This window comes from Engraulis encrasicolus, chromosome 14 (genome assembly GCF_034702125.1).
Source record: "Engraulis encrasicolus isolate BLACKSEA-1 chromosome 14, IST_EnEncr_1.0, whole genome shotgun sequence".
Lineage (NCBI taxonomy): Eukaryota > Metazoa > Chordata > Actinopteri > Clupeiformes > Engraulidae > Engraulis > Engraulis encrasicolus.
Genome location: NC_085870.1, coordinates 42,464,954 through 42,483,178, shown reverse-complemented (window position 1 = coordinate 42,483,178; position 18,225 = coordinate 42,464,954). Strand labels below are relative to the sequence as shown.

Genomic DNA, 18,225 nt, shown 5'->3' with positions numbered 1-18,225 from the left:
TTATCTAGATTAGGTAATTTCAAATGCTGTTGAAAAAGAAATATCTTTTCAAGGCCCAACAATTCAGAAAAAAATACGAAAGAAAAGGCACTGAGTACAGTACAGCAAAACAACACCTGTTGTGTATTAGTTTAAGTACAGAAATATTATTAAAAGCATATTTCAAAATAACACTTTACAATATATATATTGGTTTAATAAAATCAGTTGCACTGTGCTGTATCGTCATATATGTACACACAATTAAATTAGCATCGGAACTAAGTGGTGCTATTTTTTCCCCCCAAAAAATTATTTCAACAACTCATCTGAACTGTCGACAAAGAGAGACAGTGGAAAGATGTAGCCAAAGGGCCTCTGTCATGGATGGAACAAGGGGATGAGAGAGAGAGAGAGAGAGAGAGAGAGAGAGAGAGAGGGAGGGGGAGAGAGAGAGAGAGAGAGAGAGAGAGAGAGAGAGGAGGAAAGAGAGCAAGGGAGAGAGATGGGGAGAAAAAGAAAGTGTCCATTGTCCAGTTGTTATAGAGCAGAGGAAACCATGGCTTCAAGAATTACAGACGGACGGGGGGCATCTTAGAACGTTCTCTCCAGCGGATGAGAACAGATATAAGCCCTCTTCTCCAGAACCTCCTGGGCAATCTTCTTCATGTTGGCGTCATTGTTCTCTGGTGAGTCTGAAAGAAATAGAAGTTTATTACACAGAGAGAACCGGAATCCATTTCGCTGACTTGATTTGTGAGTGGCACTTACACTGAAGAGTTTGTACCCAAAAGGGATTGAAAGGAAGACAATGTTTCTGAAAGTAGTGATCAAAACCAGGGAAAGTTGAAAAAAAATATTGTTTTTCTTTTCTTTTATGTCTTTTTCTTTTTTACGGAACACAAATGTTCTGCGGCTCGAAGACGGTTTAGAAGGTCAAGCAGGGAAACAAGGATACATGTGTAAGTGTTTTGTCTGAAAGCGCTATAAAAATGCACTGGGCTGTTCCCAATTACACCCCTTTTTGTGTTGCACTTACTTTTCTGCAGCTGAACCATCAAGAAGTTGTTCTTGAAAAAGGCGTCGTTGCAGAATGTATTCGCAAGGAGCACCTTTGGAGAGAGATAAAAAACAACAACACAAACAAAAAACATGAATTAGTTCCTTGAGCTAAGAGGCACCAATGTCCCAGGTGTCCATGTTGTTCCAATATACACATATTTAAATAGTACTCCTCCATTGTTATAGTCAAAATGCAGATTTCAATTACTATGATAGACACGAATCTCTATAAACAAAACACTAAAATAGTATTCTCAAACTATAAATAATGCTTCCAAAACGATTCCGGTTGTTCATCAATTCGGTTTAAGGTTCACTGTGTAATAATTTTAGCGGTTATTTTTTCACGCTTTTTTCACAAATACTTACACCACCATCAAATTGTAAGTCTTCGTTGAGACTGGGAAAATCACACTTCATACAAGAATTTCCAGAAATAGAAATTTATCGCTGCAAATCTTACTGTGCTTTGGTCATACCAGTAAATATTAGTTTATTAATTAGTAAATACCGGCACAGCTTCAATGAGCAGCATAGTCGCAATACCTACTCTGACCACCATCCTAAACAGTGCACCTTTAAAGAATTTTGCAATGCATTATTCCACACATGATCTTTCATGGAAAAACTGAAGCAAGTCTTGCAATGCGGGCCACCTATTTGTGGTAGAAACGAGACAAGACAACTTGACGTCCAACCTGGATGAAGTACTTCTTAGTTGGCTTCACTCGAAGCAGCTGTAGCTTACTGGTAATTTATGCGTAGACTTTGCACATGGACTAGATTAAACAAGCTTTTGACAGACAGTGACACTTTAATCATGGGAGGAATTAAAGTGATGTGACAGTGATCCACATGGAGTTTCAACATCCCCATAGAGAAGGGCGTGGTGGAGCACAGGGGTCGTGACCACCATACCCATGAGAAGCAGCTACGTGTCTGGCTGGATGCTTAACATCTGTACACTGTGTGTGTGTGTGTGTGTGTGTGTGTGTGTGTGTGTGTGTGTGTGTGTGTGTGTGTGTGTGTGTGTGTGTGTGTGTGTGTGTGTAAAGCGCCTGAATCTGATTATGAAATAAAAGGAAATCGTTGGCAGTGTGAATCCCAGGGATGTTCTTGACACCAAACACATGGAGAGCTTCCTCTATTCTTCCAACACTCACTCACTCACGACATAACTGGTTCAAACTGTACTGCTGGGTAAAAAAAGCTTGTGATGAGCTGGTCGTCAATGGCCAGATACAGCGAGTAACATTGCTACTACCTACTGTAACAGATTGTGATATCTGCACCTCTTTTGTTAAGGCTTATACCCCTCAGTTTCTGTCAGGATAATGACAGGAAACGAGTGGGAGGGAGGTGGCGGAGGATCAGGAAACAACCTCAGGCCGGAATCGAACCCAGGTCCCCAGCACACTGGTACAGATCAACAGCCGTTTGAGCCACAGCCAAGGCCAATCTATATGTCTATAGTGCAAATGGAGAACTAGTTGTTGCAGTTAGGACAGAAACGTTTGAAGGATATGTGTACAGTGCAAACACAAGCTGCTGTAAACCTTGTTTGACTGTGACTGAATGGCTCAATGAATAGCTTCTTTTATCGGCCGCGAGAGGATGACAGTGATATAGAGACGCGATGATGGAGAACACCCATGGTTTAAAACTGAGCAGCACAGAACTCCGGGATCAACATCAAAAACAAAGAGCATTTATAAGCGGTATTCATTTGAATTCTGTAAGACTCAGGTCGTTTGTCACAGACAGACATATCAGCGACTACGCTGCACTGTGTAATCGCATTTCGGGTCGTTTTGCTGATCGTACAACTGGGAGTTTGTTACAAGGTTATTAAAGCCATGCATCAAAAGCCTGCCCTGTGGAAACAAAGGCCTTTTGAATTGCACTGATGCACGTATTAAAGTGTGCCTTCAGTTGTCTGCCGTGATGATGGCTTTCAGTAACAGTGCCAATGTGTTGCATATGGTGCTACACAGCGAGACTGCATTCATGGTGGTTACAGTTTGTTGGTGATAGCATGTGTAGTTTTGAAGGCACAAAACAAATATGTTTGGTAATGGTGTGCATTTGCTGGTAATGGTGTCACCCACAAAACCAAGTGATGGCCAGTCCAGCGTACTATGTGATCATGGTTCCTGAGGCCGACAGTTATAGAGCGGCTAAGTGAGCTAAGTCTTAAGCATGTAATTAAATTATTTTTGTATTTTTTTACGGGGGGAAAAAAGACCCATTGATATTAATTAGAGGCTGACTCAAGACAAATCACGGCCGTGGGAGTGTCAGTGATGGTGCTTAGTGCAGAGCAGTTAGCATGAGTGTGTTGTGTCGTGTTGTTAGGGTGAGTGCGTAGTGTTGCTGTTAGGGTGAGTGCGTAGTGTCATTGTTAGGGTGAGTGTGTAGTGTCATTGTTGAGGTGAGTGTGAAGTGAGTGTGTAGTGTCGTGTTAGCGTGAGTGTATACTTATAGCGTTGTGTTGTTGGGGTGAGTGTGTAGCATCGTGTTAGCGTGAGTGTGTAGTGTCGTGTAGTTAGCGTGAGTGTGTAGTGTGTGGTGTACCTCGTGGTCGTGGTTCCTGAGGCCAATCGAGATGGAGCGGCTGGCTCGGGACAGCACGGCCGTCATGGCGTACAGGTTGATGAGCACGTCAGCCACGCGCTTCAGCACCAGCTGCTCGTCCACTATCGTCTAGGAGACAAAAAAGAGAGAGCTCAGCACATTAGCGTCTAAGAGACAAGAAAGAGGAGAGGTCAGGAGATTAAGTAGAGGTCAATGCATTAAAAAACAAACAGAACACCCCCCCTCAAAAAAATAGCAAAGAGGGTCTACTCAAGTTTGTGTTTTGCCTCTCATTATGCATTTCATCATTTTATTCTTTATCCATACGCATACAAATTAACTGCAGGTTCAAGAAGAGTGCAAAAGAGGAGGTCAACAGATTAAAACACAAACAGGAGGACCAAGTCAATTTTTAATTCAGGAGGGTCAACGCAAGTTTCTTGCTTTTTTTGCCCTTCAGTTTTCATTTGATTTTAGCGTCATCTTCTTTATCCACGTGCATACAATTAACTAGGGGCAAGGAAAGAATCCTACAGTACAGTTTGACGAGAGAGCTGCGTTAGCAAAACTGTCTCCATGGATGTGGCACAAGCCACAGCAGTAGCAACACACCTTCGCCCTCATCCCCATTTCCAGCCGCTTCCCATCTCCTTTCTACCAACCAGCAACCCCCAACCCCATGCAGACAGCCCCCCGTAACCCTCCAACCTCCAACCCCCACGCACTAACCCACCCATGCTCGGCTGCAGATGAAAGTTCTCTGCGGCTGGAAGATTTACGCACGTTAAGACCTTCCCTTTCACATGGCACTGGCATGAAATGCGGTCGGTCGTCAGTTCCGCTTATGCACATAATAAACTTGGGGGAGCGGGCCGGGTTTGGTGTGTGTGTGTGTGTGTGTGTATATGGCGGTTCGGAAACCTTCCAGAGTCCATACAGTACTCATCCATGTGAAAGCCTGATTATAATAAACTGAGGTGTAGAGGGTTTGATGTGTGTGTGTGTGTGTGTGTGTGTGTGTGTGTGTGTGTGTGTGTGTGTGTGTGTGTGTGTGTGTGTGTGTGTGTGTGTGTGTGTGTGTGTGTGTGTGTGTGTGTGTGTGCTGAAGGCTTCCAGAGTCCATATCATAGTCGTCCATGTGAAAGCCTGATTATAATAACATGGGTGGGTGGGGTGGGGACCTCGCTCAGCGGACCCGAGCAGGAAAAGCAAAGCGAGTGGGGTTCTGAAGGCCAGCTGTCCCACACATGAGCATTACCTCAGCCTGACAGGAAGACGGGGGTGGAGGTGGAAGTGGCGGCTAGAGAGTGGGGTACAGGGGGGGAGGGGGAGTGAGTGGTGGTGGTGGTGGAGGGGGGCTTGGGGTTGCAGTCCCACCCGCGAGAGAAACACAGCCTGCACTAATTACCCCATGTTGCCGTGGTAACCAACAACATCACGTTAGCAAAATGACCCTAAAACAATACAGGCCCGTGTCCCTCGTTTTTTTCTTTCCGAAACGACGGCATCTCAAAAATGTGCGTAGGAAGTAAGTGAGTCAGCGGAGTGAGTTTGCAGTCCCCCCCTCAAAACACACACACATACACCATCTCTCACTCAGAGCAGAGGACAAGGGGGATTTCCAATGGACAGTCTGTAATGTTGTAATGATTACAGAGGTTTAACCATACATGTTAATATATAAATGCAGAGCTGTATTACATGCTCTCACTATGATACAACGAGAATGTGCATGATTGAATTGAAATGAAAAATGAAAATGTGGAGGATAGATCCAACGTTACCTTTCCATATCTGTACAGCAGGTTCTCCACAGTGTTGCCGAAAAGTACCACGTTCTGCTCAAATTTCTTCGCACTTTCCTAAATGGAGACACAATGCAAACAGCATCCATAAAACAGCAGCTGTTTCATTGCAGTTTCTGCATACATGTTGCACAAAGGGTGGAAAAGATGACCCTGGCACATTTTCTGCACACAGATTCAGTGCGATTCTTGCATTTGTGCGTGCACGTCCCAAAGTATTGCTAACCAAATTTCAATAGAACAGTGAAGCATGAGGCGAAGACATGCATATCCCCCGTAAATCTGCATGAAAATCAGGAAAGCCAACAAAGAGAGAGACAGAGAGTCTGCTCACCTCCAGACTAGGATGGACCACTCCGTCGTTGCCCGTCAGGCCCAGGTCTTGAGGTCTGCCCAGGGTCTGTCGCACCCTCTTCCCCAGGAGGTCAAACACCACGCCCACATTGCCTTTCTTCATCTCCCTGGTGGACAAAGCGGACGAGAGGGACGAGAGACAAATACGAGAACTTTTACAAGAACTTTCAAACTTTAAATTCAGAACTTAAAAGATGAGAACTTTTAGTAGAACTTTTGAACTCAGCAATGCATGTTTATCTGTACGTTAATTAAACCATTGAAGTGGTATGATACTATGTTTTGAATTGTGGACCCCTAGTGAACCATTGAACTGGTGTGATGTGTTGTGAATTGTGGACCCCTAGTGAACTTCTATCGCGCAAGCTAATGTGGATCCTTTCATACGAAAGAAAGAAAGGAAAGAAAGAAAGAAAGAAAGAAAGAAAGAAAGAAAGAAAGAAAGAAAGAAAGAGTTAAGCAACACTGACACTATACTCAAAGCAGCTTCTCATGACTTATCGTCTAGCTGTCACTCAACAGGTTGACGGCAATAAAGTGTGAGTCAAAACTTACAACAATCTGCTGACTGAATCCTCATGACATTTAAGCAAAGGTAAATACACAAAGCTACTTAAAGACATCTGGTTGCATTTCTACTTACTTGAGTTTTCCTGTCAAGATTTTGCCAGCGTACTGCATGCCTGTCAGAGCAATGTACATCCTCAAGATCTCATTGGTGCCCTAGAACAGAGGAATGGCATGTTTAAAAAAAAAGAAATACAGAAATGTTGACCTCACCATCACCCCCACCCAAGCCCATTCTTCCCTTTGTAGCCTTAGTCATAATCATCATCAACAGTCCCCTTTCAAACTCTATAGTAGTGTTCCCTTTGTAGTAGTATTAGAAGACTGACTGTGCCCCCTCTAGTGGTGAGCTCAGGCACAAACACGCCAGGCCGGCTGCCAAGTCCGTTTCCTGTGTCATGATTGGAGCCAGGTGTGCCGGCCGCTCTGCTTTCATTCTGCAGACTATGGCATGTTGAAACGGAGGAGGAGGAGGAGGAGGAGGATGGATGAATGGATGGGGTGGAGGAGTGCCGTGGGTGGGGTGGGCTGGCCCCCACACTACATTACAAAGTTTATGTATGCTGGACGGCTGGCCAGCAGCCAGTTCCTATAGAGGACGGCGAACACTCAGAGCAGACTAATGCAAGAACATGTGTCCATAAAGCTGATGTGGGGTGGGGAAAAGTTTCTGCAGAAGTTTCTCTGTTGTATGTGCAGTGTAGTAGAATGGAGAAACCCACTAAACTTGAACAGACTCAAAGTATCCACAAAGGGAATGTCAAGCTTGAGGCATCTCCTTTGTGCATCTCTGCAGACAGACAACATGATGAAAATCTGATTTTATACTCCCTTTGCGAAGCATTACCGAGGATGAATGCTCCTTTGCATTTTATCTTGAGGTATTTATTTCTCCAAAACATTTGGGACTAGTTAAGCTCACCACATGGGAATACATCCCCCTTCAATGCTTGCATATTGGATTGCAGTGCTATGGCGTACTCTCTAGCATCGATCTAAGAGCTTTCCACGCTGCAGTAAACAAGTACGTCAACAATTTCAGCATACCAAACAAATACTTATTGCTAATCAGCTGATATAAATATTACACTAACTTTGCGAGAATATTAACATTGCTGTTTCTCAAAGTGTTGAAAACATATCTGGTAGTTTCTGGGCCAAGATATTGTATGGTTGCCCGCCTCATGGTACTGGGGAATACCCCATACAATGGCAAACACGTGTAATGAATGTAATCATGTTTACCCCTACACAGACAATGGAAACTGTCAAAGATATTGTCTTGCTTCTTATTATCCAAAACAGGCAGCCAGCAACTCCAAATTATGCATCCTGGAGTGGGGTCTTGGTCCTGTACAACATGCATTCTGATCTAATGGTATTACAGAAATGTTTGATCCTATAAAGTTACAGGCGGAAGTTACAAAGCCTGTAACACCATAACGCTTTACTTTGTTTATACATCCAGCAAAACCTTGGCCAGGGGTGGATTCCAGAAAGCAGGATAACTTTCTCACCAAGGCATGTTATTAATTGTGAGCAAGTGGAAGTTATAGTACTAGAAGTGGGGTGTGGCTTGGTTTTGATTCAAGGATAAAGCTGTGAGACTATTCTATTAGGAGATTTTCAATTCAAACGGGGTTCAGCTAACTGGATTGGTAGCCTGATTATCATCGACTTACAAATCTCTTTGAGACTTGGTCTGACCAAGAGCATTCAGCTCATCCAAAAAGCATCCAGCCATGAAATAATAAAATAAAACAAAAAGGATTTTAAGTGTGCAGAACTCTCACTTTGAAATTAACCAAGAGCATAACAATTAACGTTTCCCAAACGGCGTGGTTGACCCTCCTCCCTAGGTTTGCTACTGGTTGACTGGTGTCAGGCAAAGTGGGTGGAGTTCCCGATATTTACATTAGGCTCAGACGACTTTGATTTTGTTGATCGATGCAGTCAAAGCACGTGAGCGAGAACTTGTTGTCACGATGTGGGTGGTATTAAATACAGCACATTTAAAGTCGGCCACAAATATGCACGAGACGATGAGCTCGCACCAGTTTGATCTACTAACACACCACGTGTGAGGTGTGGGGGGGACAGGTGGAGAGGATGAGCTGAAGTGGGGAGCAGCGCAAACTAGTGTAGGTGTGTGAGACAAGACTCACACGTGAGTGAGTTGTTGACCAACCAGTTCATGGGAGCGTGACCTCGGAGGCGGTCTGCAGACGAGCATCGACAGGGATAAGCAACTGCAGGGGTTGCAAGATCTGACTGCAGTCGCATTCATCCCGCGATAGTTTGACACCATGTAACATGTCACCTCGTCGACGCAACATGACTGATATTTTTATGTTTGACAGGAAATCTTACCATTATGTAGCATTTTCGTCCAGAGTGCATTGCTGTCTGCATGCACATGCAGGCGTTCATGAGAAATCGAACGAGCTTATTGCTCTTGACCTGACTAGAAGCAACGCTGAAGGTGTTGTGTCACTCGGAGGGCATGAACTGGCTACTGGATTGGCAAGTAAACCACCTTTTAGGAATATGCCCCTGGATTGAACTAATGGGCACTTGCGCTCATCATCTTAACAGAGATGATTCATATGGAGGAGACAGTTCATGAGTGTTTTTCCAGAATCAATAGGACATAAGGTTCTAAGCTGCATGCAAAGAAAGTGGATCTAACAAGAAGCGTCATTTTGTTTCCTTTCCGGTATCCACTCTATGTCGGGTGAACGCCCCTTTAGGAGACCTTCGGTTAGGAGACCTTCGGTTAGGAGACCTTCAGAGTCCTGAGGTTGAGAATCAATGAAGTCCCCTTAGCGCTGTAGATGGCGGTAGCACACGTCTTGCGCAAACACCTCCAAAAGAGAAGAAGAAGTGGGGGACAACGCCCCCTTAGGAGACCCAACTTGAGCACACGTTTTTGCATTGAGTGGGCGTGTTTTGCGATATCTCGGTTTGATTTAGTATTTTTGCTGCATGCCTGTGAGCTGCCATGTCTCTTTAGCATACTAGTAGGGCTTTCGAAGGAATGAAGTTAATGGGAGTTAACTTCAGTCACACCCATTTATGAGACCGGAATTGGTCCCATTTGGTTGCATTGGTGGTGCGTACCATATTGAAAATCACCTTACCTCAAAGATAAGCAGGATACGGCAGTCCCTGAGGTAGCGTTCATACGGATAGTTCTTGGTGTAGCCCAGACCGCCCAGAACCTGCAGGGCCTCGCTGCAACATATCCAGCCGCCCTCTGAACTGAACACCTGCAGCCAAATCACATAGTTCCGTGGGTGTCAGGCAGTGACACAACTCTACAGACGTCCAGACTTTGTGTACGTGCAAGGGCTAGATTAAACCAAACACTTGTGGCTTGCAGTTTTAGGAGGAAATAACTCTTGCAGCGCACACAGTCACGCACGCACGCACGCACGCACACACACACGCACACACACGCACAAACACACCAGCTGCAGTAAGGTCAGAGCAATGTTACAGTACGTTCAGACATTTTTCTGAAAAGCACGGCAACAGCAAGTTCCATGTTTACACAGCCCTTCGGACCAAACAAATCAGGGTGGAGAGGTGCATTCCTCCAAAGCCTTGGCCTCAAGTCAGACCACAGCCAGCCAATGCAATTCCTGATGCAAGCAAAATGGAATTTCGTCTGACTGACCCCTGCAATTGCTCAACCCTAGATTGTTTCCAGGCATTGGATGACACCATTGAACAGCCTTGGCTGGTACTTTATTGTACCCGCCTACAATAAATACCAATAACATGGCTTGCCAAAGCAAAACAATTGGTCTGGGGGTCAAGGGGTTGCAGTGAAATGGGTTCCTGCGCAGCTCACCTTGACCATGGCTGCCTCCAGAGAACAATCCGGAAGGCCAGGCCGATCCATCATGCCAGCCGTGAGGTAGGCCATACTCTCCATCACAAAGGCATTCAGAGCCATCACCGCAAACTTCTCCTACACACAAACAAGAAATAATGGTTAACTTGATTCAGATTACAACACAGGTAAGAAAGACATGCGCACACACACACACACACACACACGCGCACACACACACGCACACGCACACACCAGGGCTTGACACTGGCACCTGCCAACCGGCCAAATGATGGTAAAACTTGGCTGTGGCTAGTAATACTTTCAGTGCAGTGTTTCCCACAGAAATTTTGGAAACTATGGGGGCAGCCGGAATTTGTTTGTGCCGGGGGAGGGGTCTTTTCACGGGCCTTTTTTTTTTGGGGGGGGGGGGGGGGGGTGGCGGGGGTATTCACGCAGTGTAAATGCAAAATGGCAAAACAATGAGTGCAGTATGACATTGGCGCATGGAGAAACTATAGGCCTACGCCTACATTTCAGCCATTTATATTTTGAGAAATAAGGCTACATAATACACATGCAGGGGTCTATGTAATGAAAAAAATAATAAAACAAAATAGGAGCAGAGATAAGAATTAAAGATTGCTGTGAAATTGTTAACGCATAAACAAAAAGGGTCTAAGAGGGTAGGCTATGCCTTTTCCCCACACACACATAGGCGTACACATTCTACATGAGGGGTGCTGGTCACAGGGCCAGTTTTTCAAAATTCCTCCCATTAAAAGGGCTGAACAACATATTATACATTTATGTCTATATTCACATTCATTACACATTCATTTCTATATGCAGCCCGATGTCTCCTCTGCCTTGTCAATGAAGGCCTGTCACCTAACTCATTACAACTGTAAAACGTGTTAGTAAACTCATCCCAACTGTCCCTTCTCGGAAGGTTTTTTTTTTTATTGCTCCCAAACCCAAGTTAACTACAACAACTTGACGAGGCTTTTGATCCCTCTCTCTTTCAAGCACTTGTGGTTTTCTCTATAGGATGTATTTACTCCAGGAGGAAAATGCGAAGGAAATCGTAATTGAAATCGCTTTTAACAAACACGGAAATCGTAAAAAAAATAAAAAAAAAGTTAAAAAAAATAAAAAAAATAAAAAAAAATTTTTTTTTTTTTTTTTTTTTTTTTACATTTTCGGAAACTATGGCGGCCAAATTTAAACTATGGCGGGCCGCCATAGTTTCCTCAATGTATGGGAAACACTGCAGTGTCACTAGACAATTTGGCTGGCAGCTTATACCTTTGTATGACATAGGTATCATAGTATTCTGTTGTTTTCCCCATGTGTATGTATTTACACGTAAGTTCAAGAAAAGGCTCTGTAACTTAGTTCATATTTGCTTGATATACTTCCATGTAGAAAGCTATACACTCATCTTGCTTTAGCACCTCATCTTCTGAGGTTAGATATGCGCTATCATGATTAAGCGGGGAAAAAAACAAATCTGTGGCTAGTGCAATACCTGAATGGCTAGTGACTCGGGAAAATCACTAGTCACAGTGGCTGGTGGGTGAAAAGGTTAATGTCAAGCCCTGACACACACACACACACACACACACACACACACACACACACACACACACACACACACACACACACACACACACACACACACACACACACACACACACACACACGTTTCATTTGATTAAGATTATATCCCAGAAATACTGCCATATCTATTTTAGTCATGCCAATTGTGTACTTAATTTACTGATTGTATGAAGAGAACATACCTGAATCATTCCAAAGTCACTCAGTTTCTTGGTGAACTGCTTTCTTGTGCCGGCATACTCTGCAGTCAGCTCTGAATGAAATAAAAGATTCCATTTTTATTACATTACATTTTTGCAGACTGTTTTATCAACGCCACCTCAAGAGAAAACAAGCGATGGACAGCAACACACCTTTCCATCTACTTTCATAAATACTACATTCAATAATATTGTTGGAAGGCAAATGCATACTGTATCCACTGCATCTGTGCGAGAGGCGAAGACTTGTCTTACCAATCAGTTTCTTGATCATACCAGCACCGGCACTCCCCATGCTGAAGCGACCACTGTTTAGGATGTTCATGGCCACCTACAGAACACACACATTTCAATTAAGGGGCTCACATCAAAATAAAACAAACTCTTCAAAAAGGGTCCATGAACACACACCCGCACACACACAGACACGGAGAGACACAAACCAGCTCATTTCCAAACTACTTGCGACAGGCTCAGAAGTAGAGGAAGCAAGAAGGAAGCTGTACAGTGTGACTGTACAACTAAGCGAGCAGAATACTGATGCCATGGCCCCTCATCAGTGAGGTGAGAGGCTGCCTGTTTCATCCTCTCCCCGGAGAAATCCTCAAGAGAGCACGGACGGATGCAGCCAAGCAGAACCCCCCTAATTGCACAAGGCTTCTCTCGCTCTGCAATCCACTCCAGTCCTAGAATACATTACCTTAAATCCACCGCCGACTTCGCCAATAACATTCTCCGCTGGCACCTTGGTGTCCTCAAAAGTCACCTCGCAGGCTGCAAGAATAAATAAACAACAAAAAAGTGCTCTTTAAAAAACAACAAAAAAGTGGGGGTGTGGGGGAAGAGAAACACAGGGAATCAATTACATTTTTTTTTTTCCCACCAGTAAGGACACACAACGCCTTTGTTAGGGGATGGTTTCTCATGCTGCTCTACTATGTACTCCACACTGCTTACTCCACTGCGCCAGTGAACATTAGGATATGATGCAATGATGGTTATCAGCCTGGCTATTACCAGCCTCTATCACAAGTGAGAATTAGTCTGGGAACAATCTATCTAAACTACTGTATTTAATACACTACCTAAAGCTTGAAAGTTGATTTTGCATAAGGTGTCGACAGGGTCGATCTGTAAACAAACCACAAGCTTGCATTTGTCTATTAACAAGTTGTGCGCTCCCCTTGTTGTTCGGTCTTTCAGCTCGGAACGAGCGCACAAGGCAGCATGGGAATGCCTAGGCTAGATGCTTATTGTAATAGTAGAATCTGCAATTGCAGCAACCGCTATGCTTATGTTCAGAAACCTGATTCATCAACCAGTTTCAATTCACTCCATGGAAACCATCTGACGTTGCAGTATAATTAGGATTTGTTCGCTCCATGTCAGGCTTGTACATTTGGCTTGGACCCAGCCTCTTGTGCCAACTGGCTTAGTGTAGAGGGAAAGGAAGGGGCGAGAACGTGTGTGTGTGTGTGTGTGTGTGTGTGTGTGTGTGTGTGTGTGTGTGTGTGTGTGTGTGTGTGTGTGTGTGTGCGTGTGTCTCGACAAGCTGAGCATAGAGGTAGAGACCGTCATTTCTGTGCATGTAATGTATGCAAGTGAGAGAGGAAGAGGGAGAGCGAGAGAGAGAGAGAGAGAGAGAGGGGGGGGGGTAAGAGGAGAGAAGAGGGTGTTGAGATGATAGGGAGGAAGAGACAGCTGGCATGCATTTGCTTGCTTGCATGCACTGATCTAGTTAAAGGAGCACTGTGTAAGATGGTGGCCAGAGTAGGTATTGCAACTATGCTGCTCATTGAAACTGTGCTGCCTATTGCCAAATTTCATTAATATTTACTAGAATGATAAAAGTACAGTAAAATGACAGCTAAAAATGCAAACTAGGAAGCAGGCTACAGACTAGGAAGCGGGCTTACTTTGGGAACCCCGGATGCCGAGCTTGTCCTCTGGTTTGCCACTGGTAATGCCACCGAAAGCCCGCTCTACGATGAAAGCAGAGATCTTGTCTTTCTTCTGCCCGTCTTTGTCCACCACCTCAGTACGGGCAAACACAGTCATGATGTCAGCCATGCCGCCGTTTGAGATCCATATCTAAAGAAGGCAAAAGGATCAAACTCTATAAGTCAAGTCAAGTCAAGTCAAGAACAATCATTAAAAAAAAGGCTGAGGGAAAATATTCTTGGTCCAGGCACTTCAGTTGATTGAAGAGTAAAAAACAAACTGTATCGTGAAGGCAAATGCATTAAAAATCACCCCCTGATGAAGGCCGTAGGGCCGATACGCGTTGGTGATTTTTAATGCATTTACCCACACAAGTTTTTTTTAACTTATATTTCCTTCAGTCTCTTCTGAACATTGCACCCTCCAAGAGCACTTGATTTTGAGGGAGAATTGCTCTACCTACTCTTCTGCTAACACTCAATTTGTATTTGTTTGGTCATTCATCACTTGGCAAGGAGAGAGCTAGAGGCTACAACCAATGGAACTGAAAGGCAGTGATTTGGCAGATCTGTTAACTCTGGCTTGACGCTACCAAGAACTGGGGGGAAAAAGAAACCCAGTAAGTTTGACACAGTGAGGCCAGTGACTACATTTAACTAACTTAAATTCATTTCAAGGCATTATTCAGTCTGCACTAACAGCAGAGGAAAATGCCCAAATTAGGGGTTGTTTTGAATTTTCCATCTTCTCTGGTGGCGTTAGCACTCTGTTCCACATCTGTTGCTCTTGGATTTCTTTTAATGGACTGTACAGCTTCAATCAGCGCTTTAAATATTATAAGTGAATAACTTAAATGTTCATATGTGACTAGGTTTTTATTACAAAGGGCGGATAAATGCAACTTATTTTTTTCGAAAAAAATAAATAAAATAAAAAGTCACCTTTGACCCATTTAACAGGTAGTGTTGTCCGTCTTCTGTGAGTGTCGCTCTGGTCTGAATAGAGGCTGCGTCACTCCCACTGAAACACACAAACACACCCACACATACACACACACCATAAACAGTGCGTCACGAAAGGAGCAAGGAGCCAAGTGTCTGAATGACAGAGGGTGTGTGTGAGTGACACAGATAAGAGCAGTGACAGCAGTGAAGTTACCTTCCAGGCTCTGTGAGGCAGAAGGCAGCAATGTGCTCTCCGGTGGCTAGCTTAGGCAGGTACTTGTTCTTCTGCTCCTCATTACCAGCAATCAGGATACCCTGAAAACGCACATAGGAGGGGAGAGAAAAATAGCATTAGTATTGCAGGCCACTAGGGGTAAATCCAAACAATGGGTTGGTCTGCACACTGCGCTTAGGCAAGGCCCAGATATAAAATATATAAACGTTAATTTGTTAAAAGCATACAATGTTTCGATTCCTCTGGATCTTCATCAAGCACACAAGGACTATGGTCTACCATTGGCAAAATTTACTTTGAATGACAATACACATTTTTGGTGTGCGCTCGAAGTCTGACCACTAGGTTTATTGGCAGTCATCTACATTCTAGTGATGTCATCTTTCAGCTCAATTCAATTAATTACATCCTCATAGTATTCTACAAACAACATTTACAAGTACATCTGTCAAATTATATAAACAAGTCATGTATGTCCTTCCCCAAAATCTCATTTGGAATACAGTACTAAGTGTGAGAGAGATACAGGTGCATCACCTTTAATCCAATGGCTTGGTGAGCAGCAAGGGTGACAGCAATGGAGCCGTCTAATGATGTGATCTCTCCCAGACGGGCATACATGGTATTGGACAACCCCAGTCCACCTGTCAAAACAACAATGTCAGTGATTCGGTCCTGCTATAATGCAATGCAATAACAAGTAGGTAGTTTGCACAATAGTTAACATTTTGCTTACCATACTCCTCGGGAATCTGAATCCCAAACAGACCCAATTCCTTCAATCCATCAAGTGTTTCAGGTGGAATCTTAGCTTCATGGTCTATTCTCGCTGAATCAACTAAAATGTGAGGGAGGGGGAGAAGAGTGGAGGTTCATGTCTGGTTGTGTATTGATCTAAGAGACACTACAATTGCATTCAAGTTTACTGTTTCAAAAGAAAATTGTTCAGGCGTGTGTATGTAATGTATTTTATAAAAATCCGTTATACCATCCTCATTGAAAAACTTCTCCACGGGGGCAACCAGCTGAGTGATTTCATCAAGTTCCTCATTCCCAATTTCCGGATAGGGGAAAACTTCTTTCTGGATGTAACGTTGGCAACAGGAATGTCACTAGTTAGGTAACTCAAAGCTATGAATTGTCCTAACGTCACCCACCACATATTTCAAGTCAGGCTAAAGTCTCTGCCAGCTCAGAAGCAGGGAAATCGTTATTGTAAACTTTTGTCTGAGTACTCTAAACCCAGTATATAACCTTACCTTGTTCACTTTACCCAGGAACAGATCTTTGGCGTATGCAAGGTTCCTTGAATTCGTTTTTATCGATCGTTGCACCTGAAGATGTGTCAGGACTTCTTTCCCTGGATGCGTGATTCGAGGTCGTATGACATTTCTTCCTGCTTTAAACGTATGAGTTAAAACGAAAAGTCTATTCAGACTCATTGTCGATGATGGAAGTTTTATCCCCGTTTCCCCTTCACCTTTGCTCTAAAAATAGTTGTCAAAAACAAGCAGAGGTTAGCCGCTGTTGTGCTGTTGTTCGGCAGGAACCTTTCACCCCTTTTTGTCGCGCAATGATGACGAGGTTTGTGTCATGTTGGATAATTCGGCGGTGTTGCCATTCCGTTCTTTTCCACTAGATGTCAACCTTGGTCTTTTAATGGAAACAATGTTTCACAATGCATGATATCCACAAGGCAGGAAAATGATTGCCACTTTTCAGGTAAAACGTCCACAACACTTTTGACTTTTTAAACAGCAATGTGAGCGGCGTTAGCAGTCTGGATCTTTATAAAAGGGTTTTTGCAGATAACCTACTTTTGCACACAAAAATGCAGCAGGGCCTACTGAGTAGGCTATTATTAGCCTATTAGTTTGCATTTTGCACACAACACCAGAACTAGAACTGTTGTGATCTGCATATCACATATTCTCACTCATAACCCGTATTATCTGTTTTAAACAGATGGCCAATGAAGATTGCCAACCAAATGCATTCAAGAAATCAGCCCGATCTTGACAAAATCTTTGTCCCATGGGCCATTCAACTGTTTAACAGTATACAGAAGGACACTAAGAAGGACATCATTATTGGAGATTGGACTGCCTGAGATGCCAGAGCTGGCCCAGATCGGGAAACCTCTTGGCGTGTGTGTGTCTGTGTCTGTGTCTGTGTGTCTGTCTGTGTGTGTCTGTGTCTGTGTTTATTTATGTAGCTACTTGACACCTGAATTTCCCCCTGGGGATCAATAAAGTTTCTCTACTCTCTACTGAACACTGGAGGAAACCATGTGAAATCTATGAATGCTAAGGTGTGTGAAGTTGATGAACACACACGCACGCACGCACGCAGGCACGCAGGCACGCACGCACGCACACGCACACGCACACGCACACGCAAACCCACACGCACACACACACACACACACACACACACACACACACACACACACACACGCTTAATCAAATAGGCCTACATCTGATTTTCATTTTCATCCCAGTGATGAAGGGATTTAAAACAATTAACAACAATAGATTTAGAATGGCTCAAGAAAGGGAACGGACATAGGCAACAGACCATAGGTCTATCATTGAATGAAAAATAAGGGGAGAAAAGGGAGACTTCTGGTGGTCTTGAATCTGGTGCGTTGGCTAAATTAAGGACTACATCAGGACAACTTCACTCGACATTGACATGGAGACTAGGCCTAGGCTATTTCTTGACAAGTTACTAGTTACATTAAGCATAAATAAATCTGGCGGTTAGTCGTCTGTGACTCCTCACACTGACTAGCATGGAGTACATCATACAACTGTCTCAGTGTAACGGAGGCTAACTAGCACAGAGTTGGCGTGGAACGTTGGTAAACCTCTGTACTGTGTCTCCCATTGCCGAACCGTTGTAGTTGACGAGGATGCAGGTTCGATCCCCGAGGGGGGTGAACAGGTGCAAGATGACCTCCGTCACAGTGGTGCCGTGACCCGGATGGGAGTGAGGTTTAAGGGGGAGAGTGTAACGGAGGCTAACTAGCACAGAGTTGGCGTGGAACGTTGGTAAACCTCCCTCCGATAGCCTCATACAGTCTCGTGCCGTTGGGCCGAGA

At 44.0% G+C, this 18,225-nt stretch overlaps 1 protein-coding gene across 1 annotated transcript; it reads right to left on the bottom strand.

Annotated features, from left to right (window-relative positions):
- Positions 1–95: 95 nt before the first annotated feature.
- Positions 96–16,667, bottom strand: acad9 (acyl-CoA dehydrogenase family, member 9). Its single transcript, XM_063215803.1, has 18 exons — positions 16,382–16,667; positions 16,111–16,204; positions 15,859–15,960; positions 15,660–15,766; positions 15,102–15,202; positions 14,885–14,963; positions 13,919–14,093; positions 12,703–12,776; positions 12,258–12,333; positions 11,985–12,055; positions 10,198–10,317; positions 9,482–9,610; positions 6,418–6,497; positions 5,755–5,881; positions 5,400–5,477; positions 3,616–3,744; positions 1,019–1,091; positions 96–674 (listed from the first exon to the last, which is right to left on the bottom strand). The coding sequence occupies exons 1-18, from the start codon at positions 16,562–16,564 to the stop codon at positions 574–576; spliced, it is 1,899 nt and encodes a 632-aa protein (XP_063071873.1). The 5' UTR covers positions 16,565–16,667; the 3' UTR covers positions 96–573.
- Positions 16,668–18,225: the final 1,558 nt, after the last annotated feature.

What these genes read in the sequence shown, in the direction of transcription:
- acad9 (XM_063215803.1), bottom strand. Translation starts at nt 16,564, where the DNA reads ATGAGTCTGAATAGACTTTTCGTTTTAACTCATACGTTTAAAGCAGGA. An exon ending in TCCTGGGTAAAGTGAACAAG is followed by an intron (nt 16,205 to 16,381) that starts GTAAGGTTATAT and finishes CGTTACATCCAG; the next exon opens with AAAGAAGTTTTCCCCTATCC. An exon ending in ACCAAGCCATTGGATTAAAG is followed by an intron (nt 15,203 to 15,659) that starts GTGATGCACCTG and finishes GTGCGTTTTCAG; the next exon opens with GGTATCCTGATTGCTGGTAA.